The 27464-nt window shown below is 36.3% G+C and overlaps 1 protein-coding gene across 6 annotated transcripts in view; it reads right to left on the reverse strand.

Annotated features, from left to right (window-relative positions):
* The window catches only part of CCDC85A (coiled-coil domain containing 85A), a 206521-nt gene that overhangs the window by 39205 nt on the left and 139852 nt on the right, over window positions 1-27464 (reverse strand). For 5 of the 6 annotated variants that reach the window (XM_079110220.1, XM_079110221.1, XM_079110222.1 and 2 more), the window contains exon 3: window positions 1383-1459. The exons of the other annotated variant lie outside the window; for it this stretch is intronic. In XM_079110220.1, coding sequence (XP_078966346.1) covers window positions 1383-1459 — 77 coding nt within the window. The remainder of the gene's footprint in view (window positions 1-1382; window positions 1460-27464) is intronic. 6 annotated transcript variants of the gene reach the window in all.

Here is a 27464-nt window from a genome sequence, read left to right on the forward strand (position 1 = left end):
AATAAATCTTGCAATCATTTTTGTTGTGCTTGTTTTTTTTAATAAGATGGCTTTCGTGTTATCACTTCAGTGATACTCAATTCCCACTTGAAGGAAAACTAATAAATATTATCTCTGCTTATCTTTTACATTCTAACTTGTCTAAGAGATGATATGACCATGTATTAAAAAAATAGATATTTTCAGTCAAGGGTCCTAGTAAAACCACACTGTGAACCCAATATAAAAGACAAAACAAAATGAAAAGAGCAAAGAAAAACCTCTATCTTATGACACAAATAAATCCCTTCTCTCAACATGCAGTGTGTGTGTGTGTGCTTGTGTATGCTTAATGAGAAAGGGGAGAAGTAGGTTCATTAACCTCATGATTTCTAGGCAGTTAGTTGGCCAGTGGAAGAGAGAAAGGCATTCTTCCATGCAGTATATGATAGCCCAAGTCATCATTAATGAGCAAAAATAGTTTAAAGACCAAACAGAATTAAAAATACCTAAAATGTCTTCCCAAAGAGTCTTTGCTTTAATGTTTAAATCCCTTCTCCTGAAATACAATCTTTGACTTTTTATTTAAACTATTATTTATATTTGAGGTGTCATTTTCCATTCATCACTTTATAAAATACCCACCAAAATGAAGAATACTAATGACTAATGGCTTAGAGAAAACCCATTTCATACAATATTAAAATACAATTCTATCTTCATATCTGCAATGGAAACTAACCTAATATCAGTAGATTAGTTCAACTTAACAAAATATTTTCTGAAAACCACCACCACCAAAGACCAACATTATTCTCACCACTTTAACAGCCCACAGAAATAATTTTATAAGTGAAATATATGAAATGACATTAAGGATCCCAGAAAAAGTTCCACTTTACATTCACCAGGGAAAAGAAATGAAGTTCCAAAGTAAAACCCGTCAATTACTGTCATTGCTTTGTTGCACTAAAAAAGATGACTTAAATCACAAAGAATCTTAGAAAGTACTAATTTAATTAAAATTAAAACTATCTACAGCTTTATTCCACTCATAAACTAGCAATTTTTTTAATGAGTCCCTTCCCTGTAACCACTGAGTACATGCACATGCATATGAGTAATACTAACAAAGGGTCTTTATTTTCTATTTCTCTTTATTTTCTCTTCCTTTTAAAATTACTTCACCTTATTTTTAACACCCATATCCTTGAGTGTACCACTCAGAAATATGGATAACATGATGGTCTCATGGAACATAGTCACACTCCACATGATGAATGGCTAGTTACAAAATGACTTCTATCATTTAAAGGAGAACATGTAATTAAGACTTTACATTCAAATAAAAAGCTACAACTCCAAAGGCACTGACTAGCTATGAGCTTCTGGAAGTCACCCACCTGGGGCAGCATGCGATTCTCTTCCTCCAGCTGTCTTACTCTTGCCTCCAGCTGCCTAACATAGGACAAGGTTGATTCTAAAATTAAAAAGAAAGAACTCACATTATCCACACAGGTCTTGTTCAGTGCACTGTCAGGATATTTCTGGTTTGATTTACTTAAATCAGACTAACTTCGTCTGTTATTTAAAAAACAAAAAATTCCCCAGGAATAAAACAGCAGAAGCCATGGAAACTATAAACAGTTTAGAGCAATTATATAGTGCTAAAAAGTATGAGAAGTTTCTAGGTGGCCAGACTGCCAGCTTTTTCACACCAACCGGCCCTTATAACATTAAGCATCTGGAAGAAAGTTACTCCATCATTCTCCATTGTGTGCATTTTGCATTTTCAATATGTACCATATACTAGACTTTTCTGTAACATGATTTGTCATCAAAATAAACAAAGTCTTATTAAAAATAGAATAAAAATGCAAAATACACAATTCCCTTCATTTTCCCAATTAATATTTTAAAAGCAACATTTGTTCTTCCTTACAAATCTATAGATATTAACTCTAATTCAAAAACAGCCATTACAGGGCTAAATATTAAATTTAGGCTAAATTTGGACTTTCACTGTGGCCACACAGGGGCAGAGACCCAAGTTTTCCCCAAATTTTTATGTAAAATCCAGCCAAGTGAACTGAAATTGGTTCTTGTCTTCAATTCTTCCAAAACTCAGATGGATCCTGAAAGCTCAGAATCAGAATCATACTCATTTTCTGTTCCATATTGAAACCCTAAAGTTTATAGCTTCTTCTCAAAAAAAGGATGGCAGATGGAAGAAAGTAGAGTTTCATTTTTGGAAGAATATGACTGTAACTCTTCTTCATTAAAACGAAAATATTCAAGCATGTCATATAACACAGCAAATCATTCATTACCCAAGCACAAACATTTCAGGTATAGGGCAAAGTATATAGTCACAAAATTCCTCCAGAGCATATTTTCATAGTTAATACTAAAGTGGCAGAACCTTCTCAGTGTTCATGGATCACAGGATCACAAAAAAAAGCAAAATCCAGTAGGATAGTGCATTTTAGAGGCAAGTGTTTGGAGCACCTGAGAATCTGAAGTTAGGATTTCAAGCATTAATAACATGATCTTAAATTTATCATGGAAACTTCACTTTTATTTTTTGATATGGGACTTGCTTATATGGAATCAAACCTGTGTGAGTGCATGTGTGTTCAAAGCAATAAGTTAACATTTTATTTAACATAGGAAGTGCCAGCCTTTAATTCACAAATATAACAATTAAGCTCTTCTCTGTGTAAACACAGCATGCCTGTTTCACAATGATTTGCAGAAAGCCCCCATCATTAACACTAATAAAAGGACACACTGACCTCACACAGATAGAGATTAGCCTTGAGTATTCTTCATAAAAGACAACAAAAATGGAAGGGAAAGGAAACTGAAGACATTTGCTAGAGATGTGCTCTTGTTTTGGGTTTTTTTTTTTTTTTTTTTTAGCTTAATGAAATGTTAAAACTCTGCTATATGGACTTTTCAAAAGGCAAAATACAAGTACACAGCATAAATGAATAGTAAAATTATTGATTTCATGAGTCTGCTTTACTCTACCAAATGAATAAGTGATTTGCAGATCATCAAGATGTGAATGTTGATTGCCTGATTTACACAGTTTTGCAAGCCCAGCTCTCTTCTCTAGAAAAACAACCACTTGCTAAGGACTATCCAATGAAAAATTGATCAGCAATATTCTATTTAAACCACAAACAAAATAAAATTATTTTATCCTTTGTTCACAATTCATAGCTTAGCTTAGTGCTCCTATTCTTTACTATCTCTAAATCTATGATACTTAAAGGAAAAGACTAAATAGTGGGATTTGGGTAGTATTTGAAAAATGCCACTGAATGGAATTTGTTTTAATTCAGTGACTATATTCAGCCACTTTAACACATTTCTCCCTTTTAAATCTTTGCAGTTTACACTTTTGATGGCTTCATTCTCTACTGAAACAATTAAAGTATGCTGTTCAGAAAAAAAAAGAGGACAAAGGCAAATTCCAGAGTTTGGAAAACATTCTCTAATTTCCATTTTTAAAGTTTAATTACAAGAAATCAAGTCCAAATCATTGTCCCAAATCATTCACTGAAAATATGGGCTAAGACAGGATAGATAGGGAATAGTTTATACTCATAAAACAATGGAAAAATATTAGAAATGAAGGCAAAGGTAACGTTTGAGTTTGTCCCTTTAATACATTACTGATTTATTTCAAACTTTGTTCTAGAGTTGGAAGAGAACACCAGTTATTGCAAGTCTTAACACATTTCTCAGAATATAAATTTTCTTTGAGGATTACAAGCTGTGTGCTAGGTTCCAGAAGATACTGTTAATTATTCCAGGCCCTTACTCTCTTTTGCAATTATTAGTTAATAATTAAGGGATACTACAAATGAAAAACTCTCCTGGAAGGAATAAGGAAGAATACCTCATCTGCATGCACAAATCAGAGTACTCATGCTGTTTGTTGTTTCATTGAATAAATGAGCTGATTATATAATCCTTCAATGGGACTGCAGTAGGCAAACATTTCTGAAGTTTACCATCAGGTCAGTAATTTCAAGTATTATTTGTACCTCACCATAGGTCAGCTGACTTATAACACATAGCCAATAATGGGACAGGAAATGCATAAACTAAAACAGTATGGGATAAAGAAACTCCACACATCACATCACAATTTCTGCCCTGTACCAGTTGGATATCAGAAAAAAAAAAAAAAAAAAAAAAAAAAACAGAATCTTTTGAATAAAAAAAAAAAAAAATGGAGTTCCTGGGGCATCAGATCATATTTGACCATATCTGCTACAACCTTCTCTTTCTCCATGATGACAACCATAGAATAAGCTGGTCTCTCATTACACACAACAAACCTTAAGGACAGTTGTACACTGACCTGAGAAGTGTCTGACAAAGACTGACGATCTTTTTTATCAAGAGGTGATAAATAAAAACTGCATTATAATGTATTATAATTGATCATATATATCATATATGTATATACACATATATATATGTTTATGTATGTTTGGGGCAGGGGCTACTGGGGTTTGAACTCAGGTTCACTCCACCACTGAGTCACATCCCCACCCCTATTTTGTATTTTATTTAGAGACATAGTCTCAGTGAATTGCTTAGCACTTAGTATTTGCTGAGGCTGGCTTTGAACTTGAGATCCTCCTGCCTTAACCTCCTCAGCTGCTGGGATTACAGGTGTGCACTACTGCACCTGAATGATCATTATATTTTATGCCAGGGATTGATAGCTTCATAAAACTGAGATTTCAAAATGCCATTTGGGCTTTCAGAATTCTGAGGCTGATGATCCAAATGAACAAAAAATAGAAAAATATTTTGCTATAACTACATAGATGTAAAATATGTTGAAAAAGGACCCTGTCTTCCAGAAACTATAACTAGTTGGGGGAAGTAACAGGGAAAAATAAAACCAATAAGGTAATGTGAAATTCAGTGCTAAAGCATGTGGAACAAGAGTAAAGGAAGATGGATGTGGGCTATAATTCATACAAAGGCAAAGCCTGAACTTAAATGGATCAATGGAATTATGATAGGCTGGAGATACATAAGGGGAGCCACAGGATAGACAAAGGTCAGAAGCCAAGAATAGTCATACTGCATACAGAGAAGGAAAGTAATCATATGACAGAAGAGTAAGAGACTGTTAGAGAGCAGAAGGAGGGTGGGCCAGGTTATGTCCTGTGTCAGGGATCTGGGAAAGCCAACATTAAATCACAGTAATCCAAGTGTCAATCTGCTTTTAAACTCTCCAGAAAGTTATTTCTCTTTCCATCCTGGGAAACCTATAGACATTAGAAAAGCAAAGAACAAATCATATCAATGTGAAAATTCTGTGACATTCTCAAGCTGTTCTTTGGGTAAGTCTCAAACTTTCTAAGCAGAAGCCATTTTTCTCCATACATCTCACTTTTCTTTGAGCCTATGTGTAAAATGTTCATAGCACCTCTTCAACAAGTGTCAGAGATAAGCATAAGCATTCCACTAAGTTCTCTATCTTCTAAACAACCAGTTTTAGAGGTGGACTGTACTTTAAAGCCTTTTTATTCCATCCTGATCCCCTGTCCCCCGACTAGTTTTTCAGATGAGAGAACTATAGCCAAGAGTAGTAAACTTGTATCTTAACCCTGAGGATTTGTCAAATATATTCAAAATATTCCATTCCATTGCTAAGGCACCACAGCGATTCTTATCTTGGATCTTCTAATCATGAAGTAATGTCATGCTTCTTACCCAGGTAGTTAAACACTGTTATTTTTTTAGATATTCTTAACGGATTTACCTTTATAATCACCTGAGATTTTCCTCGGACAATATCCTTAATTTCACTTCATTTTACCTGAAATATATTCAATTGTATAAAGGAGCTCTATTTTTCCCCCCTGCTATTGGAAGTACTCTGATCAAAATACTAAAGACTCTTTTCCTGCCTTTGGTTTCTAAAGCAGTGATTCTTCTGCTAGGGAAACATCCGCCCTTACAATCACTCATGAATGCCCCCAACTATTATACGTAAAGGGTTTGTCATTGATAGTTAAAACTGCCGAAGGTTTGTCAAACTTCTAAGTGGTTTTAATCTGATGAGATAAAAGTATTGTCATTGTCTCCATTTTAGAGCAGAAAATAAAATCAGGTGATGGTCCATTCTAACACAAATGCCAACCACAGTGATTTTATACAGTGTAAAGGAGGAAAATCATTCAGAAGACTTTGGCAGCCTTATAATTATAGAAAATTTCTGTGGCTGAGAGCTATGATTTGAATGTCCCTTTCAAGACTATTGTTAAAATTTAATTGTCATCATAATGGTAATAGGAGAGGGGACCTGAAAGAGGTGATTAGATCATGAAGGTTCCCCCACTTATGAGTAGGATTGGTGTCTGGCTCCCTCTTGCCCTTCAGCCCTGGGATTACAGCATAAGGTTCTTTCTAGATGCCTGCCACTCAACCATAGCCTCTGGAACTATAAGCCAATAAATTTATGTTCACCATAAATTACCCAATCTTCAGTATTCTATCATAGCACAAAATGAACAAGACAGCTTCTCTCAGCAAGGGTCCAACAGTCACATGATTTCCAATTCATAGGCGATCTTTCCATTAAACCCCAAGCTCAATAGACATGGTTTGAACTAGTTCCAGATTAATCCCACCAGTCATAGGCTTTCACACATTTCTAAGGAAATTAGTTCAGAACAGTACATGTTAAAAAATTATTATTCTTCTGACAAAAGTGTTTCTCTTCTTCATGCAAGCTAAGGTCAGCTTTCTACTTAGAATTCATATTAGTTCTAAAAGTATATGTGATTACATGTCTCACTATAATTTGATGCTTTTCTTATTTAAAAACATCTTCTTGGAATCAGCATTTTCAGATTCGTCTGGATAATTCAGACTGCTTTATTGACACAGTTAGGATTTTTTTTTTAAATGGAACTTTAATTACCCTACAGAATTAAAAATTAATACCAAGCCTACCTCCACTATCTATTAAAATTTAATACCAAGCCTACCTCCACTCCTCTCAGTCCTCTGTCTTTATGCCAACCTGAAGGAGAAATGAGATAGTTATTTCCTATCTCTTTCTCCATATTTAAATCTGTTCAGTTTCTCATTGGCCTACAGTTATCTTAGCTCTGTGTCTCTTCCCATAGCTTGCCCTGGCCAGATAACCCCTCCTCATTACACTCTGCCTGGTCAAATGCTCCCTATTCTTCCATTCACACACAAAAAAAAAAAAAAAAAAAAAAAAAAAATCTAATAACTACAGTTGCTAAAGATGGGAAAATACTGCTTTGTGTAATGATGTGTCTCGTATAGTTAGAAGTATTCAGGGAAAGCTCAATGAGATGTTTCAAAGATTTTTACCTGTGTACACACTGTTGGGTTGGTCCCTTTAACTCTGAAGGGCAATAATTCTACAATTTTAAATTCTTCCCACTCTAAATGTCTTTCAGCTTTCTTTGTCAACTCATTGACAATGGATTATATATTGAGTGCCTTATGATTTCCCTACTCTCTTGTAGTGTTGATTATTTTCAACATGTGCCTAAATAAGCTAAATGAAAATATCATAACCTCCACATACCAACTGGTAGTGTTCCCTGAAGGGGTTAATGCATACTTGTTTTGCTTTAATATTAAAAGAGCTCTCCATCCAATAGTTATTATCTGCTGTATGTCAGATAGTAGCAAGTAAGAGTGATAAGGTCTGGGTGTTCATGGAGCTCATATTGCAGTAGGGAAGGACAGACATTGAAAAGCAGACAAATAGGATATCTTATGAAGGAAAAATGTGCAATGAAGACAACAAAACAGTACTAGGATAGAGCAATTTCAGGAAGAGAATCCCTGTAGGGAGGAAGGCCTAGGAGGAGCTCTAGGCAGAAGGAAACAGTGCCAAGACCCTGGTTGGGAAGACCCATATTCTGGAACCCAGTCAGGAAGCGGGAAGTAATGGCAGCTTAAGACAGAGCTCTGTTTGTCTTGTCACCTTCCTCCACTGCTTATGGTTTTAAAACCTTGTGCTTTTCTTTGGATGTTCCTATTTAGACCTAGTTGCAGACTATTTGACTATTGGACATTCATTAAAAAAAAAAAAAAAAAAAAAAAAAAAAACCTTAGTATTAGGATTCTTCTCTCTCCCTCTCTACTTTTCCCATTGGGAAATTCTGTTGTCTATCTCCAAAATATTCTGAGAATCCAACCTCACAGGAGTCTAATAGGTATCCCTGCTTGCATTCTTGTCTTTTCTTCCTCAAGATTTAAATTCTTTCACAATCTATTTCAAACCCAAGGTATCCAGGGTTTTCTTTCTAAAGTGCTAAGTCAGATCATTCCAAGCACTGCACTATCTCCCAGCAGCAGAGTCCTACATGATCTGACCACCTGAAAACCTCTCTGATTCAGGCCATTACTTGTTCTCCTCCAGCCACAGGACCTCCTTTCTGTTCTCAGATACTGCAGGCATGCTCCTGCTGAGCAACATTGCTTCAATCACACCGTCCTCTTGACATGCTATTCCCCCAGATAGCAGTTTGACCAACTTCCTCAGCAAATCTTTATTGAAATCTCAACTGATCTCAGGGAGACACAGCCAATCCTCTGTATTTAACCTGCTACCACCTGCAACCCACACCTGATCTCCCTGACTCTATTATACTTATCTTTTGTCAAAATATTTTATGATCTCCTATCATATAAATTAGCTTGTTCTTATTTTTATTGTATGAGGTCTGTCTCGCCACAAAATATAAACTCCACAAGGCAAGGATCTTTCACTACTATGTTGAGTGACATAGTCCCAGTGCCTGGAAAAGTGTCTGGCCCAATCAAATGTTACAGAATGAACGAATCAAGCAGTTATGGACACAGTGCTCCAAAAGCAAATGATTTCATAATACAAGTCTACATCTTTTGGTCATTTTGAGAAAGAGAATTTACACTTACCTGAAGCCAAATACCAATTCTATTATATTTTTTGAAAATCATTCTGTGGCACATTAAACTTTGCATGGAAACTTTGGGAAGGTTCTCAACCAATGTCAGATTCAACCATTTGTAAGTAATTTCAATAAGAGAATCTGAGATGTGTTCTCATCAGCTATTCAGGGTTAAAGGATTAAAAATGTAAATATCTGTGTCCCCACCAAAATTCATGTTAAAACCTCACCCCCACAGTGGTAGTAGTAAGAGATGGGGCTGTGGGAGGTGATTGGGTCATGAGGAAATCAGATTAGTGCCCTTACAAAAGAAGCTTCAGGGAGCCCTTTTGCTATTCCAGATGAGGGCATCCATAAGTTCCAAGTGCCATCCATAAAGAATGGGACCTTATCAGACTGTGCTTATTAGAGTGTGCTGGAGCCTTGATCTTAGTCTTCCCAGCCTGCAGAACTGTATGCAATAATTTGTTATATTAATTACCCAGTCTATTATTTTGTTATAACATCCTAAAAGAACCAAGAGTAGGGGAAGTGGAGAGACAGAGAAACATTTGTAGAGGGAATGTGGTATGTGGACCATCTCTACCACAAAAGTCTTGGAATACAATGTAAGTGCCCTAATCTGCTTCAGATAAATCAAGTTCCTTTTAGTTACAAAGAGCCACTGGAAGAAATTTAAACTTCACCTGGGCATTTTCTCCCTAGTCTCTTCCTGAGAGGGATCTACTGAAGGAGCAGGAGTAAGCACAGCTATGGGACACTGTGCTTGGCAGGTGTCAATTGAGTACTGAGTGAGGGAATCTGAGCTGTCAGAGAACAGCCTGAGGATGGCTGTGGGCAGTGGTCCATATCAGGGTATGTTTCTTCATGAAGAGAAAAATCTGTCACTTCAAGGCAAGGGGAAAAAAACTTGCTGTCTTGCTTATTTTAATTAGAATGAAGTCTGGAAAAACTACTTTCCAAGAATAGTTTGACAGAAAAATTATGAGTACTCTTTGCTCTTCTTCAATGCCTTACCAGTATTATATTTTCTGAAATAGTAATTATTTTGCTCCATTTATTATTTTCTATGAAATTTATTACTTTATGAAAGAGGAAATATTTAAACGGACATTTAAAACTGACAATTTACATGGGAATCAATTTAAAAATCAGGAAAAATGTCAGAGTCTATGTCCTAACTTTTATATTAGAAAATAAACACTACAAATTTGTTCAAGATACTCTTGTCCCAAATGAGTTTTTTAAATGGCATTTTGTTGGATATTTGCTACCATCCACCTGTTGGTAGATCCTTGGTGCTATGAATTCAATGTATCTCCCAAATATGTGTTGGAAACAATCCCCAAAGTCACAGTTAATGGAGTCTGAGAGGTGATTGAGCAGAACACTAATGAATGGATTATCCATTCATTGATAATGGGTTGTCAAGGGAGTGGCTTTATTGTAAAAAAAGAGCTCTCTCTGGCATGCTTGCACTGTCTCACCATGTGATACCCTTCATCTAACAGGTTATAATGCAGCAAGAAGGCCCTCACCAGAAGCCAAGCAGATGCCAGGACCATGTTCTTTGACTATCCAGACTCCAGAACTGTAAGAAATACATTTGCTGTCTTTATAAGTTACCCAGTCTCAGATATTGTGTTATAACAACAGAAAATGGTCTGGGACACTACACCTAGTTGTTAGAGCTTTGATTTCCCTCTATGTGTAATCTGGAGATCCCATACGACAAGGCCTTGCCTTATACTTCTTTTCCAATTTTCCCTATGACCACCACAATGCTATGTGCTAGATGATGTTCCATAACATTGTTGAATGAATAAATGCTCTCCTTATTCTGTTCCCAACTATCCTGGGAGATACTGCAAGTTTTGTGTCTCTAGGATAGTTTTAAGCAGTTAACTCAAAATGCAGTCAGAGTTCCACCTATAAAACACAACAGCAAGCAATCTAACTGAAGGGTGTTGTATAGGAATTTTTTATGCTCTAAAATTGTGTTCACTTTTACTCTTTTCTTGGAACATGCTAATTCCACAAAGGATGCGGCAGGTAAGTAGCAATAAACTGGGCTAAATGAACTAGGGACCATATGGAAAATATTTCAAATTCTAAAGAGTTGTTCAGTATGAGTACTGTTTTAACAGCTTTTCAGGGTTAAAATGTGTCTTACTATCAACTGTTACATTGCTTGCGTTATTGTTGTCATTTCCCAGTGAAAATAGCTGCCTTTTCCTAATGCCAGGAATAAAAATGGATGTCATTTTAACAAAGGTGACAATTTTCTTTAATGTACATAGCCCCCTTGTAAGTGCATCTTGTTTGGTATTGTCAATGAATGCATAAGGAAGGAAATCTCAAAAAACAAAATTCAAAAGACAGTAAATCTATAAAAATGTTCTCTTTTCTTAGCATAATTAGTATGACTTTGTATGTATATTTATATGTTTTAAAAACCTATATCTAACAGCTTCTATTGCCATTATACTTTTCAGAAAAAATAAATTTTATCAAACGGCACAGCAAAGCATCATTTGACCTCCATCAATTGGAAATTCATAAAATTTTGTTGAATTTAGCCTATGTATCACTCTGAACTGGCTAGGAAACAATAGTTGGCAGAACAAACTCAGTGCAAAAATGCAGCAAAAATTATATTTGGAGAGCAAAGTTTTGCAAAAGTTTAGCATTAGATTACATTGAGTGATTATTTAAAACGAATGTTAGTTTAAATAAACAAAATTGGAAATAACACATATTTTGGCATTTTTTTGGTAAGTTATCTATTTTGGCCTATTTATAATTGCTGTGCTTTGTAATCACTGAGTTAACATACTGAGCACTTATTATGATCCAGGCACTACTTCATGTGCTAGAGATGATTCATTGAAAACAAATAGGGCTCCTCCTCCTTGAGGAATATTGTACTTGGGAAGGTAGGCAGACAGGTGTGTGCATACACACGGACAAAGCTATCCTGAACATGCCACTCCAGCTTACACTTAGATCATCAGGGAAGACCTGGCATCCAAGTCCAAATGTGAAGGTAAATAGCTGGTAATAAACTTTCCAAGCAGCAGGAACATAACTTGCAAAAACTCCAAAATGGGAATGAACCAGAGGCATTCAAAGAATAGAAAGAAGGCTAGAGCATTTGCAGTTAATTGCAAAAACAGGAAAGATGGACTTGTCTCCTAGGAAGGCAGGAGAAAACTTGGATTTTGCACTGTTTGCAGTAGGGAGCCATTGGGGAATGGAAGACACAAGTAGTAACATCTCGCCTTATTTATACTTTAAAATAGCATCCTGTCTTGTAGAAGATAGAGGAACAAGAATGGAGGTAGGGTACCACTGAGGGAGCCTCTGCAGGGGATAAGCTGAGAGATGACTGTGGATTGTATGTGAACCACAACAGTGGTACCGAAGTAGTAGCCAGATTCACCAGATCTCCAGCAGGTAGAGCCAACTAAGCATATGGATAGAATAGATATGAGGAATGAAGGAAAAAATTAATAATCAATGACAACTGCCATTGGAGTATGAAGTTAGGGAGAGTGGCAATCATGTGATGGCTTAGAGAAGGAGCAGGAGTGGGAATTGAAATCAAGAGTTCTAGTTTGTTCATATTAGGTTTAGTATTTCTACCAAACATTTAAGGCAACAGAGAGTCAACAGTTGAATAGACAATCTGGGGTTCAGAAAAAAGATCTACAATTTTGGCTTAAATGTGGAAGTCAACAGCCAAGAGCATTTGTTGAAGAGAAGGATGAGGATGGAGAAGGATCTGGAGTAGGCAGAGCCACATGGCAGTACTCTTCAATCCCCTTCTCCCAGGCCTGAGTCAGTATCCAGCCTTCCTTGTAGACACAAGCACAAATATTGTGTCTCTTCTTAGATACTGTATTAGTCAGCTCTCCATTACTATAATGAAATAGTTGAAGCAATTAATTATTATATTTGATGACTGAAAAGGTTTACTTTGGTTCACCAGTTCTAAGGGTTCCTATCCAAGATCAGATGACCTAATTTGCTTTGGGTTCTCTAAAGCATTGGGTTTTAATTGTCAAATATGAACATTGAAGTCTATGATCTTTTGGACTCTAACACCAATAATTTCTGGGTTACAATTGTGCATTTTACAATTATCCTTATTAATGGCATAACTGTGAAAGGGGGCTAAGATAGGATTTCTAAAAGCATATGTATATTATTTGGCTATTCTTTTATTCATTCATTAAGCATTTATGGCATATCTACTAATATCAAGGCCTTTTGGAAACAGAAAATATGTAAGACTATATCACAGTGTTCTGAGAAAGGGGAGAAGGCACACCCCTGTGACAAATGCTCACCTGTTCTGTTTGTGGCTGTTAAACATGCTCATCTTAAGCTGGTTTACATTGAAAAGCACTATTCTTTAAGAATATCTCCTTATAGGTTTATTCTTTCCTAAACTTTGTATCCTTAAAATCATCTTCCACTGAAGAAAAGGACCAGAATAAGGGAAAGCAATCCTCCAAATTTAATCTTGGTACAATGAAATATTATTTGACATCATTCTTATAAACAAATTACTGAAGAAAAGAATAAAAAATTATTGAATAACTACTTTTGTCTAAGCATCTATTTGACCATGGTAAACTGAAAGTATCAGGGTATTTATTTCTACATGCATTAATAAAATTGAAATAGGAAATAAATCTTAAAAGTCTGGTTAAATTCAGTCCACACAAGTTAACCTGAAAGTGTTCACTGTTCTTTGATTTGAGAGACTCTTTAAAATAGTGTGGTTGAGAGAGAAAGTTCTAGCCAGGGAATTTTCACCTGACCTTGAAGTTCATTTGGCCTCTCCTAGCCTCACAAGGATTCCATCATTTCATCTTCACTAAATGGTTACCAAGCAACAACAGAGTAGTCAATTTGGTCAAGCAGGCAAATCAGATGACACAAATAATGGCTAATAACTTTAATTTATCATGTATCAAGCACTTTACTAAAAAGGCACATGCATTTTTCACATGCATTAATGTATTTGATCTTCACTGCAAAACTAAGTGGCAGACATTATTATCCCCATCTTACAGATGAAAGATTGAAGTTTTAGAGATAAAAATGTAACTCCTCAAACTCACAAAGCTAGCAGGTTGCAATTCTGCAACTCAGCCTGGGCTCTGCTCCAGCAAAGACCACCACTGCAGCATTATAAATATTCCTTATTGCACAGACAAAAATGAAGACCAGATTAAGCCATTATCAGATAATCTGATCAACATCCATAATCTACTTTATTTAAACCTTCTTTCTTATATTATACCTGAACAGTACCCCATCACGCAGTTGATAACATTTCTTGAAGGAACAAAAACTGTTTTTTCTTAAGTTCATGGAATTCAAAGTGCGTTTGATGCTACTCTCAGGTAAACAAGTCAGCCAAAGTGAGGATAACAAGTTTCACAGTCAACAACAACCAAACCACCCCAAGCCAAGTGCCTGGATCAGTAAGTCATTAGTGGGCTTAATAAGTACAAGGCAACCTGTGGAAATTTTTACAAACTTCTTACAACCTGTCTCAGAAGTCCACAGGCTTAGAAGAAAATGATAGACACAGGCAAGTGGCAGTTTCTTCTGGCTTGTTAATGTCTAATTTCAGTTTTTCAAAAGGAGTTGTTTTCTTGAATCTCTCCCAGATTCCCTTCTGGATAATTGGGAAGCCCAATGAAATATCCATGGCACTTAAAATTATAGCTATTTATGTGGTTGACATTATTCTTGGACGATGATAGAGAATTTGATGTATATTATCTAACAGAAGTAACCTCAGGAATTTGGACAGAAGCTGGTCCACTCACCTAAATCAAATGTCTCAATGCACTACTTTTAAAGTAGTCATCCTTACCTACAAAATCCTATGAAGTCTGAAATTATATAACAGTGTCATGATACCTCAGAAACTGAAGTAAATATAATAAATTTCTGTACCTAAAATAACTATAATCTTTATGTAATAATTTAAGCTGAATAAAATTCTGTATAGCTTGTAATTACACACACAAAACCAAAAGCATATTTTAAATTCATTTTGGTCAAACAATAAAATCTGTTAAATTTTGTCTTGTTTTTGCTAACTTTCAGATTGATTTTATATTACTAGTAGAAATGCTGCATTCTGTGTATAAAATGGAATTCTAAATCAATTGTTTTTATTCACCCTTATAAAATAAAAGAATGCTTCTTTTACTTTAAAAAAATGGAATTGAAAAATCTAAGTTTTCACTTGAGTTAACCTCTTTTCAATGTGTAGTCATTCTGTTTAGTAAAACCTTATGCCACAAAAAAAAATAAGAGTAAATTATAAAATTGTAAAATAGAATCTGAACACTATGTCACTTGGGGGAAACTGTGTTTTATCCATCTTTGTAAGCCCAAGTCTGACATGCTTATGAAATCCCAAATAATCATTAAACTAAGGTGCTTGGCTCTTCAACAGGAAAATAACACAAGTATTTTAACAGTTTAAAATATCTCTAGAACAAATCCACATACCTACAGCCACCTGATAATTGACAGAGGTACCAAATTTTTATACTGGAAAAAAGAAGCCTTTTTAACAAATGGCGCTGAGAAAACTAGATATTCATCTGTAGAAGAATAATACTAGATTCCTACCTCTCAACCCTGCACAAAAGTCTAATTAAAATGAATCAAAGACTTAGGAATTAGACTAGAAACTTTGCAACTGCTAGAAGAAAACTCAGGGTAAACACCCTATCCCTTCACAAGACCCCTAAAATTCAAAAAATAAAACCAAGAATCAGTAAGTGAAATGGCATCACATTAAAAAGCTTCAAAACAAAGGAAACAATTAGGAACTTGAAGAGAAAGACTATACAATGAAAAAATCTTTTCCAGCTGCTCCTTTGATAAGGGTTTAGTATCCAGAATATAATGAGGCTCAAAAAACACCAAAACAAACAAACCCCTAAATAACCTAATCAATAAATAGGCAAAAGAATTGAATAGACATTTCTCAAAAGAACAAATGTGAATGGTCAACAAATACATGAAAAAATGTTCAAGATCGCCAGCAATGACGAAAATGCAAATTAAAACTACACTGATTTCATCTCACTCTAGTCAGAATGGCAATTATCAAGAATGCAAATAATAATAAATGCTGGTGAGGATGCAGGGAAAAACTTGCCCTCATACATTGTTGCTGGGACTGCAAATTAGTCCAACCACTCTGGAAAGCACTATGAAGATTCCTCAAAAAACTAGGAATGGAACCACCATATGACCCACTTCTTAGTATTTGTCCAAAAGAACTAAAATCAGCATACCATTGCAATACATCCATTTCAATGTTTATAGCAGCACAATTCACAATAAACAAATTATGGAATTAGCCCAGGTGTCTATCAATAGAAGAATGGATGGAACCAAACTAGATGCCCTTCAATTGATGAATGGATAAAGAAACTGCAGCATATATATATATACATACAATGTATATGTATATATACATGTATATACATGTATATATACATATATGTATATATATACATACATACAATGGAATATTACTCAGCCATAAAGAATAATAAAATTATGGCATTTTCAGGCAAATGGATGAAATTGGAGAATATCATACTAAGTAAGATAAGCCAATCTCAAAAAACCAAAGGACGAATGCTCTCGCTGATAAGCAGATGATGACACATAATGGGAGGTGGGAGGGGGGAAGAATGGAGGAAGGAGGGACTGTATAGAGGGAAAAGAGGGGAGGGAGGGGTGGAGGGAAGGAAAAAATAACAAAATGAATCAAAAACTATTACCCTATGTAAATGTATGATTACACAAACAGTATGCCTCTGCTTCATGTACAGAAAAACAAGATGTATCCCATTTGTTTAAAATTAAAAAAAGAAGAAGAAACACAGTCAACAAAAAAAAAAAGATAAAAGAAAAGAAATTGTGGTATAAATATACAGTGGAGCTTTACTCAGTCATAAAGAAGAATGAAATTATGACATTTGCAAGTAAATGGATGGAACTGGAGAACATGGTGGTAAGTGAAATAAGCCAGTTTCAGAAAACCAAGGGTTGGTTGAATGTTTTTTCTCCTGTGTGGAAGCTAAAGCACAATAAGGGAAAGAAGGTGGGGCTGGGGTCAGATGTCATAAAGGTATAGGGAAGATCAGAAGAGTAGGAGCAGGGGATGGACAAGAGCAGGGAATGGAGAATGAATTTAACAAAATCACATTATGTGCATCTATAAATGTATATATATATATACACACACACCGCAGAGAATGTCATTTTGTGTATAGATATAAAGCACCAATGAAAAATAAATTAATGAGAGAAAGATCAGTAAAGGAAGGAGAATAGGGGAAGGAGGAAGAGAGGGAAAGTGGGGGAGAATGAGGACGCCAGTGGAGTAAACTGAATTCCATGCCTGTATGATTTTGTCAAAAGGAACCTAACGACTATGTGAAACTATGATGCTCTAATAAAAAATATAAACAAAAATAAAATGTCCTTAAAAAGTATGAGAATTTTAAAATATTAGCAATTCACTTTACAGAATAAATATTACTGGGAATAAAGTAAGTATAAGGACAAAGAGGGTCACAATAAAAGCATTACCCTTTTGGACATATTAAGATTAAGACAGAAGTTCACCTGGTCACAAATTATTTGAGTGACACATTCCAATTAAAAATAATAATAATTATGCCATAATTTTATCATTCTTCAAATGTCATATCATGCTAAGTGAGATAAGCCAATCTCAAAAACCTAAAGGATGGATGATCTCGATGATAAGCGGATGAGGACTTATAAAGGGGTGTAGGAGGGGTTAGTGTTAGGGTTAGGGTTAGGGTTAGGTTTAGGGTTAGGGATAAGGAGGGTGGTAAGAATGGAGGAAGGAAGGACTGTATAGAGGGAAAAGAGGGGTGGGAGGGGTGGGAGGGGTGGGGGGGAAGGGGAAAAATAACAGAATGAATCAAACAACATTGCCCTATGTAAATTTATGATTTTTAATTAAAATAAATTAAAAAAAATAAAAAATAAATTTCAAAATGTATATGGGCATAAGAGAAAAGATAAAAGAAAAGCAAGTGTAGTACTTATATTTGGGGAATATGGTGGGCATAAAGCCATTATTTGTACTATTCTTTGGACTTTTCTGTAAGTCTAAAATTAGGTCCAAATTAAGTCTAAAAAAACTAGCAACCTTTGATATAGATCTTCCCTTCAAAGATGTTTTGTTTGGTCTGTATAGTATATAGAAAATTTAAAGATTATACCAACACTTATAAATTAGGATATTTTATCTACAAATAAATAATAATAATAATAATAATTAAATAATTTGTATTTACGAGGGAAAACTTCATTCTGATAAGATATCTCAGGGCATGCCAGGTGAAAGGAGGCTGGCAAGAGGGATTTCTCTTATTTTTTATTTTTATGCATTTTTAAAATTTTGTTTTAATTAGTTATATATGACAGTAGAATGCACTTTGATACATCATATCGTGGAATGTAAGTCCTCATTCTTCTGGTTGTACATGATGTAGAATACACTTGCCTTATTTCTTTATTAACGTATTAACACTGTTCTCTCTTGGCTGCACTGGGAGTACACAACTATCTATCGGGAACACCACCATTGCATAAAGGGAATTATAGTTCTGCACCCCACCCTCCGGCTGAGAACAAGCAGAATTATGCAAGATTTTAAGAAAGTGAAGAGTCCCCTTACAGAATTGCCTATCGAATGCCCTCTACCCGCTCTGCTGGAAGCTCAGCTTTGTGTTAACATCAACAGCCCTACTGGAGCTTCAGTTTGAAGGTACTGGCTTATCAGATTTACTGAGAAAGGCTTCTTAAATCATCATGTTAGACCCAGGAATGGAACAAGATGAATTGTTTTTAATTTGCAGTCAGTCCTTAGGAAGTACACAGGAACATTAAGGTAGAATAAAACAATAGGTCTGTGGACTGTATAAATTCAAATCCATGGAAAATGATGAATATCTCTTACATTTACAAATGTATATATCTTTCCATAAATGATTGTTTTAATGCATCAGTCTGGAGATGAATTAATCTTTTTAGTCTAAATAACAATTCTCTTGAAATTTATTCTTTTAGCTTCTGTCTTATGCTGGGGTGCCAGGGAAGTCAATCATCTTGAAACACCAACTTCTCACATCCTATCACCACCATCGAGCTAGGAATTTAGTTCTGAATGCACATGGAGAAAAACGAATTACTTGAAAGAGGTACTCGCTAATAATTCTGAAGCAAGAGCTGCTCAAGTCTCTGCTAATAACATCCAATCAGCTTTTGTGTAAAGGTTTAGAAAAATACTTGCTTTGTGATGGACACCATGATTATCTATTTGATAAATTTGTAGGGAGGAAAAATAATTTTAGGTTTTCAGCCAGGTTTCATATAAGATTAGGGAAGATACTGCTTCAGGAAGGAATATCAAAAGGCAGCGGGGGCTGGGGTACTTTCCCTTACCATCTTCTACTCAGTTGGACCTAAGCGAGCCAACGTTAAACCATCTCCCCAGATCTCCAGCCCAGTCTCTCTCCTCTAGTTGGATTTGGCCCTCAGTTTCTACATTTTCAGAAGCTAGCTCTCTTGTACTGCTATTGAATCTCAGCACCTAAGGTCTCAGCTCCCTGCCCATCACTTTATGTGGCAAGTAATAAATTCCCTCGTCAGCTTCAGGACATTGCACAGAGACCTTCTCTGATCAGCTTGGGTCTTCTACCTGACCTCAGCTGACCACTTGAACTTTTTTTGAAGCATACCTGAAAGACCAGACAACCAGTATGTGCATAAAACACAACTCATCTCCTTTCCTCATATATTCAGCATCATTACCCCATCAGCTATACCCACTGTTTTTTTTTCATACATTTTATTCTCCTTTTAATAGTATCTGAAAAGAACATGAAATATTTGTTTATTGCAAAACAATATCTAGTATGAGTTAAGGTACTCCTTTAAAAATTTGTTCAGGTACTAAAAAGTTACAATGTCTTCTCCAACATTCCCTTTATTTTACTTTAAGAACCAGCTCTCTGGAGACAGTCATCTGGGATTTTATTTAGACAGGTAGTTAAAAGCAAAGAATGAGAAGTAGGCTTCCTGGGTTTGAATACTCCCTCTGTCACCTATCCTGTAGTCTTCAATAAATTATTAAAAATTCTTGGCTTGTCACGGTGGTGCACACTTGTAATCCCAGCAGTTTGGGAAGCTGAGGCAGAAGGTTTGCAAGTTCAAAGGCAACCACAGCAACTTAGCAAAACCCTGACTTGAAATAAAAAATAAACTGGCTGGGGCTGTGGCTCAGTGGTTAAGGGCCCCTGGGTTAAATCCCTGGTACCAAAACAAAAACAAAACCAAAAAAAAAAAACCCTTGTGTGCCTTAATTTCCCCATTTGCAGAGTGGCTTAATAACAGTACCTACCCTATGTAGTTGCTGTGAAGACTGAGTTACTGTGTGTAAATCACCTGAAACATTGGCTAGCATATCATAAGCCCTAGCTCTTTAGTATTAGCACGGATGCTGGTAACAATAGCTGTGGTTTTGATATTGCCACCATTACTACCCTGTCCCTGGCCCTCTCTGGGAGGGTAGATTTCTTGTCCTCCTCTACACTCTTGATCCAGTACCATGAGGGCTGATAGGATGTCCTGGATATTTGTATATTCTACCCACGGCAGTCCACGTGGTCTGCAGCCTCGGTTCCTATTCTAGACCTTCACTGGCTGTTCTGTCACTCAGCCATCCATACCAAACACCAACCAGAATCAGCAGCTTTCCCGGAGTACTCTGACTACTGTATCGGGCATTGAACACAGCACTGACAATCTGACAAACATATAAGAACCAAATCACAACAAAAGTATAAGAAGATTTAAGGGGAAATGCATGTCTTAATTTTGGGAGGCACACTGACTAAATGACTCCACACACAAAATTTGTTCAACTGGTGTTACTAAAATGACGAGCTATACTCTGACTGTTAATAAACATCATATTTAGGCCAAAATGAAAGCCATACATGAATAATTGTTTATTCAACAAATAATTGAATGTTCCAGACACTAGATTATAGTAGATAGCAAAGAAATAAATACAAGATAAGAAACAAAAATAAATGCATGAAGTTATTTTAAAGATGTTTAGCGATATAAAGGAATGATTGTGTGGGCAGAGAAAGCCACTGTGAGGAATGGGCATTTTAATTGATAATGAATGAATGGAAGATAGTTATGGTTAAATCATGAGCATTCTAGACTGAAGGGACAGTTTGTTCAAAGGGCCTGTGGTGGGGATGATCTTAGCATTACAGGGGAACTGAAAGTCAGGAGCCTAATGAGTAAGGATATTATTGGGAAGACAGCAAAATACTTTTTAAAAAGAGCACAATTAGGAGGAAGAGTGTTTGTTAAGCATTAAAACCTGTATCCATCTCAACCCAGTTGGGTTATTAGGGTCATACTATTCCTTCTTCCTCTTAAATTCTATAAATCTCTATAGAAAGTGATATAGTGAGAGGCAGATCAAAGAGATTATATTGTCTCTAGCACCTTGAACTGACTATACAAAAATGCCAGAGCAAAGTGTTTAAGATGAAGGGCACAGCAGACATCCATCTTAATTACAGGAAAAAAGAAGATGGATTTAATTTTAGACCCTTTGTGGTAAAGTGGTTTAAAGTCAAAGAGGGTGAAGCAGGTGAAGCAATCATGGTAATCTCCCAACTTCATACCTAAAAGACCCTACCTGAGGATACAGGTCAGGGGGCATGGAGAAAGCAGGAAGTGGAGATTACATAGCATCAAGCAAATGGATTCAGGAATGACTTAGAATCTAAAACGTAATTTTAATTTCTATTTCTAAGCTGAAATGGGGATTTCTTTTTAAAGTTCTGTCCCAGATTGTTCAAGAACATCAGTCAAAGTACTCTACATACTCTGCATGGGGACTTTAAACATTTTTTTTTTTTTAAGTCCCTTCTGAAAAATTCGCTTCCAATTAGGAACACAGCTCAATATTTCAGGTAAAATTTCCTCTTAATGAGGAAAGAAAAGAGTCTGGGGACAGATGGACTGGGTTGCCTGGCTAAGAACTTAATTTCCCACTTAGCTCTCTGCAAGACAAGGCAGACAACCTTAGTCCACACATTAATATTTATTTTAAAAAAGGCATAATGTTCCATATGGGAAGAAGATTTGGGGGAAATGAGGCACTAGCAATGCTAGCTTAGGCTTCTAGATTGCTCCATATTAGTGTAGGTATGCTCCTTAATATGGAAAGTAAACCTCCAATTAACATGGAATTTATTTTGTGAAAATATCTTTACAGATAAATTGCTTAAATGGATGGCTAGGAAACCATAGCAACTATATATTTTAATTAAAGTTTGCTGCTTGAAAGAAATCTTAAATAATTGGTGCCTACAAGGCTTTGCTGAATTGGCTTAGCTATGAAAAATCCAGACTTTTAGTAACAGGAAAGGAAAAAAATCTACCATCTTCCCTTTATGTTATACATCTTATAAAAGAGATAACCTGAGTTAATTTTCCAATATTTGAAACTAAAATTTGTCCTATTAATAGGAAGTCCACTTGAACACAATAGAAAAAAAATTATAACTCTGGCTTAGGAACGTTTTCCCAGCCCCGTATGATAAGACACGCAAAAAAAGAAAAGGACATTTTAAAAACTCTTTGTGACAACTATTATTAATACTTTCAATTTAATGAATGCCAATGATGTCTGTTTACCGTAGAAAAGTGACATTTTGACATTTTGTGAATAATTGCCTGAAACAGAAGTGGGCATCTTCAACCACACATTTATTTAAACATTTATGGGCAGTCAACTAGATGTCTGTACTGAAATAAAAATCCTTAGTATATTTAACAGAATGTCCCCAGTGATAATAATTTCTTGACACTTCGTTTTATCCTCCAAATAGTATTGTCTCTATTCAATGGCTAAAGCAGATGGGGTCCAGCAGAAGACCATTTCCAAATCAAGTACTAAGATTGTATCTACACCAGTAAACTAGCTCAATGGCTTCAACAGAACTGACCACTGACCCATTTTCCTAAATAACAAAGCTAAAAGTAAAACTCAGGTGGGTTGCTGTACTGATCTTCCTATGCACTCAACAGGCCCATTGGGTGGGTCCTCAGCCCCACCTTGGTCCTTAATAGAACTAAAATCCTGGGGCTTTGTAAGACTACATGAGGATAAAAGGGGGGATATGGAAAAAAAAAAAAAAAAAAAAAAAAAAACCTAACTTGGGAACAAATTGGTTTTGTCCCCACTATACGAGAATAGGATATAGGAGAACAACACAAGCCAATAGTGTCCTGTCAGAGATTAATGGTTAAAAACTATTCAAACTGAAATAGACACTAGGACAGTTCAAGTGAAAACTGCATACATTTCACATGAAGTTTATAATCTCATTAGCTGTTAACCAATCCAAACCGCTAAGTTCTTTAACAAATTTGCCTCAGAGACAACCTTTACCTTACATTCCCCTGCCACCTCTTCATCTGGAACCAGGACTTCTAGCACCAAGTGTACCGAGCTGGCCCCTCTAGAGGGTCTGCACAATTCGACACTCTGGGAAGGACTAGACTTTAACCCTACGCAGGCCATTGGCACTGGCTGTTCTTCACAGCCTACAGTCACAGAATTTACATGCACTCAGCTCTCATGGGTCCTCTTTGCCCACATGCCACCTCAGTGAGGGGACTGCTCTGCCTGGCCAGCAGGGTTTCAAACATTTTATTTTGAGAAGGTTTGATTTGTTCATGGTTTTTCCCATCTAAACATTATCCTTTAATCACTTTTCTCTATGAAATTTACAAATTCCACCTATCATTCCAGAATGGGTCCTTATATTCTTCTATCTTGCAGACTCCCTGGACTAAGTGCGCCTATCTGACTCCATTAGGGACAGTTCATCTCTGGATTCACACTATACTTTCCTTTCACTCAATGGAATTCCACATACATTCACACTTAATTTCATTCTAATTTATTTTGTCGGTGGCTCAGTTGCATACATTCCTCAAGGGCAGAAGTTTGGTATGTTGCCACGATCAATTTTGTAAGTACTTACTATTTGAGTAAATACTTGCAGTCTTAAAAATCACCACCATAACTGGATTCAACCGCTGAGGAACAATCACTTTCATTTCTACCACATTTATTTCATGAAATTTTCCCCTTCCCAAAAGGCTGCTGGGGTCGGGGTGGGGGAAGAGCAAGCTGTTCTCAAGTTATTTATGCAAAATGCAGTCTGATAAAACAATTAGTATTTTTTCCTACTCTTGATTACAAAATGTTTAAACAGATTGTATTAAGATTTACCTCAGTCAACCCCAAGGGAGGTGGGGTGGGTGGGCAGAATTCCAAAATGTTTATTTGCAAATCAGTTGTTTGGAAAGAGGAAAATACAATCCCTGTGGCGGAAATGATGCTCCATTCAGGTCTGGTTTTCCAAAAGCCTGGGTAGTGAAGTCAAGGGATGTAGGAGAAACAGAAGCTTCAGTAAGGAAGCAGAAGTAGATTTGGAAAAGCTGACGTGAAAACCAACACCGAAGCTCTGGAAAGGGAAGGTGGAACAATTGCAGGCGGTATCCACACCCCTTCCTGCAAGTGATGAACTGAGGATCCGGGAGCAGCTCTCTAGTGCTGGGAGACAGGAAACTCCAAACTGCAGTGTAGTCTCCACTGCAGCTTTCAAAGGAAAAGGACGAGGAAATGTCAAGTTAAGAGTTGTGGGAAAGGAAGGGACCACCTGTGACTGCTCAACTGACCAGGCCACTTGTGTATGAGAGAGAAGGGCCTAAGCGCTTGCAGGGATGCTCAAATAGCAGACGTCCAGAAATCACCAGATCCTATCTTTCTCAAGCTATGTTCCTTCAAGTCCTAGATTCTCTCACCAAATCAACAGCTGGACCACAGGAAGAAATGTTCCATGGTCAATCAGTTTGAGAACTACTAGGCTAAATAAAATCACTCACAGTTCATTAATGGGTACTTAGTCAAGAAGGAGCATTGTAATCTTGGCAAGGTTAGGGGAAACTATACCATGTCACCTTTCCAAAACTGTTTTAACATAGAATTTGTGCTGCAAAGGACAACGTGGTGTGACTGTAGGATCAAAAATGCACATCAACTCCTTCTCTTTCTACAGATGAGAAAAGAACTAAGACCTGGGGAAGCAATACCATTCTTAAGAGGAGGATTTCAGGGATCAGTAGAGAATAGAATTCACATTTCTTATGACAGGTCAGTTCTTTCTATTCTACACTATCACACATGTTCTGGTCACAGGTCAATTTCCATCAAACTACAGTGCCTTAGCGCCATCTTCTTTACTGAGAATACTCAGGTTCTTGTTTCTAAGTGCCCAAGGTCACCCAAGACTAATCTTGACTCTTGTTTCTGATCTATTCTACTTAATAGACAGAATCTCACCTGCCAGCTCACCTGGATTGTTTACAGATTACCTGCCACTAGAATCCCCATCATGACATGATTGTTCCCCAACCAAAATATCACCTGCTACCCTCAATGGACCTCCTCAATATTAATGATCTACTTGGAGCAATGCCATGTCCTGATAGCACATATTCTCTCCATAGCCCTAGCCCCAACTAGAATACTTCCCATAACCTCTGCTAGGTCCAACCTCTGCTAGGTCCTCCCCAAGTTCTCCTGTCCCAGCCTAGTCCCTCCTCCCACCCACTGAGCTCTTTGTTGCCCTAGGCAACATCTCATCCTGTACCAGTACCCATAGGACAACCTTCTGCCACAGCAAGTATCCATGGCAACCAGATGGGGACGGAAAATAGAATTAAAGTCCATAGATAATTCCCTAAAGTTAGCTTAGCCAATAGATGATTTCTCAGAGAAGTGAACGTTTGGCAAAACAAAGTATATTGTGTTCCAAATCCTCTTTGTTGCACTGTGGTCTGCTGGGCAATGACATGGCTTATAGTAAGGGCCTGGAAAACATGGAGAGCAGCCCAGGTTTGCCTGGCCTGGAGAAAAAACACTGCCTAGGGAAGAAGACGAAGGAGGGGAGGATACAAGTCGGGCTATCAGTTCTCCTTATTCTTCAACTTGTCTAAGTTTATTGAGGGCCTGCGATATGCCAGCCACTGTAAGGAATATAAAGAAATATAACACAGGTGAGATTTGCAGGTTAGTCAGGAAAATAAAACTGAAGTGTATAAAAAGATAAATATGATTTAAGGACTATCAAGATAAAAATAGACAAAATTACTGCAAAGAGGAACATGATTAGTTGCCAACTGGATTGTACAAACAATAACAGCCAGGAATGTTCAGAACAGTGTGAAGATTCCTCATCTATGAACATAACAGAAGACTTTCAGGATGCACAGGACCATACTGTCATCTGGCTCTTACATCTTTCCATAAAATGGGCATGTTCAGATTTAACTGATGTCAGAATTAAATAACATAGTATATATGGTAGCATTTTGGAAGCATAAGAGCTCTACAAACTGATTTAGCATATTTTTATATTTCAGGATCAAAAACCTAGGTCAGCAAGTCAGTCTTTATAAGCCTGTAGAAATATTACTTACAAATCAGTTTCAGTACTTACCCGATATTCAGTTAATATTGTCAGATTTTTTTAATTGTCAGAGGTTAATTTACTTAGCACCTATAGTAAATACTCAAATATCAAATGAATTCAGGTTAAAATGAAAGTGCTATACAGTGTTTTATTTTTACCAAGTTAAAAATCCTTAAAAATCACTGTACATAGTGGATGTTCATAAAGCAAATCATGTTTTCCTACTGGGACTACACTGTAATTGGGTATTTGTTTCTGACCAAGGATTCAGTATTACAGTCATCACAAATATGATCTATAATGTCATAAAAGTAAAGATTAAAAAATCATAAATCTTTATAATCATGTAAAGTAGTAAAGTTATTTTTCAAACCCTACAATATAGACATCATGCATGGTACACGTTGATTAGACAAAGGGCCCTAATGCATCATAAATTGTACCTACATCACAGAATACAATGGTATTACATTATACATTCAAGCCTAAATTACTTAGCAACTAGAATAAGCATTAAACATTTAATTAGCAATGATTTCTTGCCTTTATAGCACTGTCTCCAGGTGTTCAACCTTAATCCAAGAAATTCTGATTTAGGCTCCCATTTTATTCTGATAAATGCCTCTTATAACAGAGGCTTCTCTTAAATCATTTCATCAATTGACCACACCCTCAAATAAAGAAGTGCTGGGTAGATATTTGCTATTGATAGTGATAGTGATAGCTCTGTTCCGACATGAAGGAAAACAAAATTTGTAGGTCACCATTAACTCAGTACTTCTTTTTCCATAAGTGTTAAAAGCAGAAGTCTAACATCAACCCCCAAGTGCCACTAAGAAACTAAGTGTTA

The sequence above is a fragment of the Sciurus vulgaris genome (genome assembly GCF_902686455.1).
Source record: "Sciurus vulgaris genome assembly, chromosome: 14".
Taxonomy (NCBI): Eukaryota; Metazoa; Chordata; class Mammalia; order Rodentia; family Sciuridae; genus Sciurus; species Sciurus vulgaris.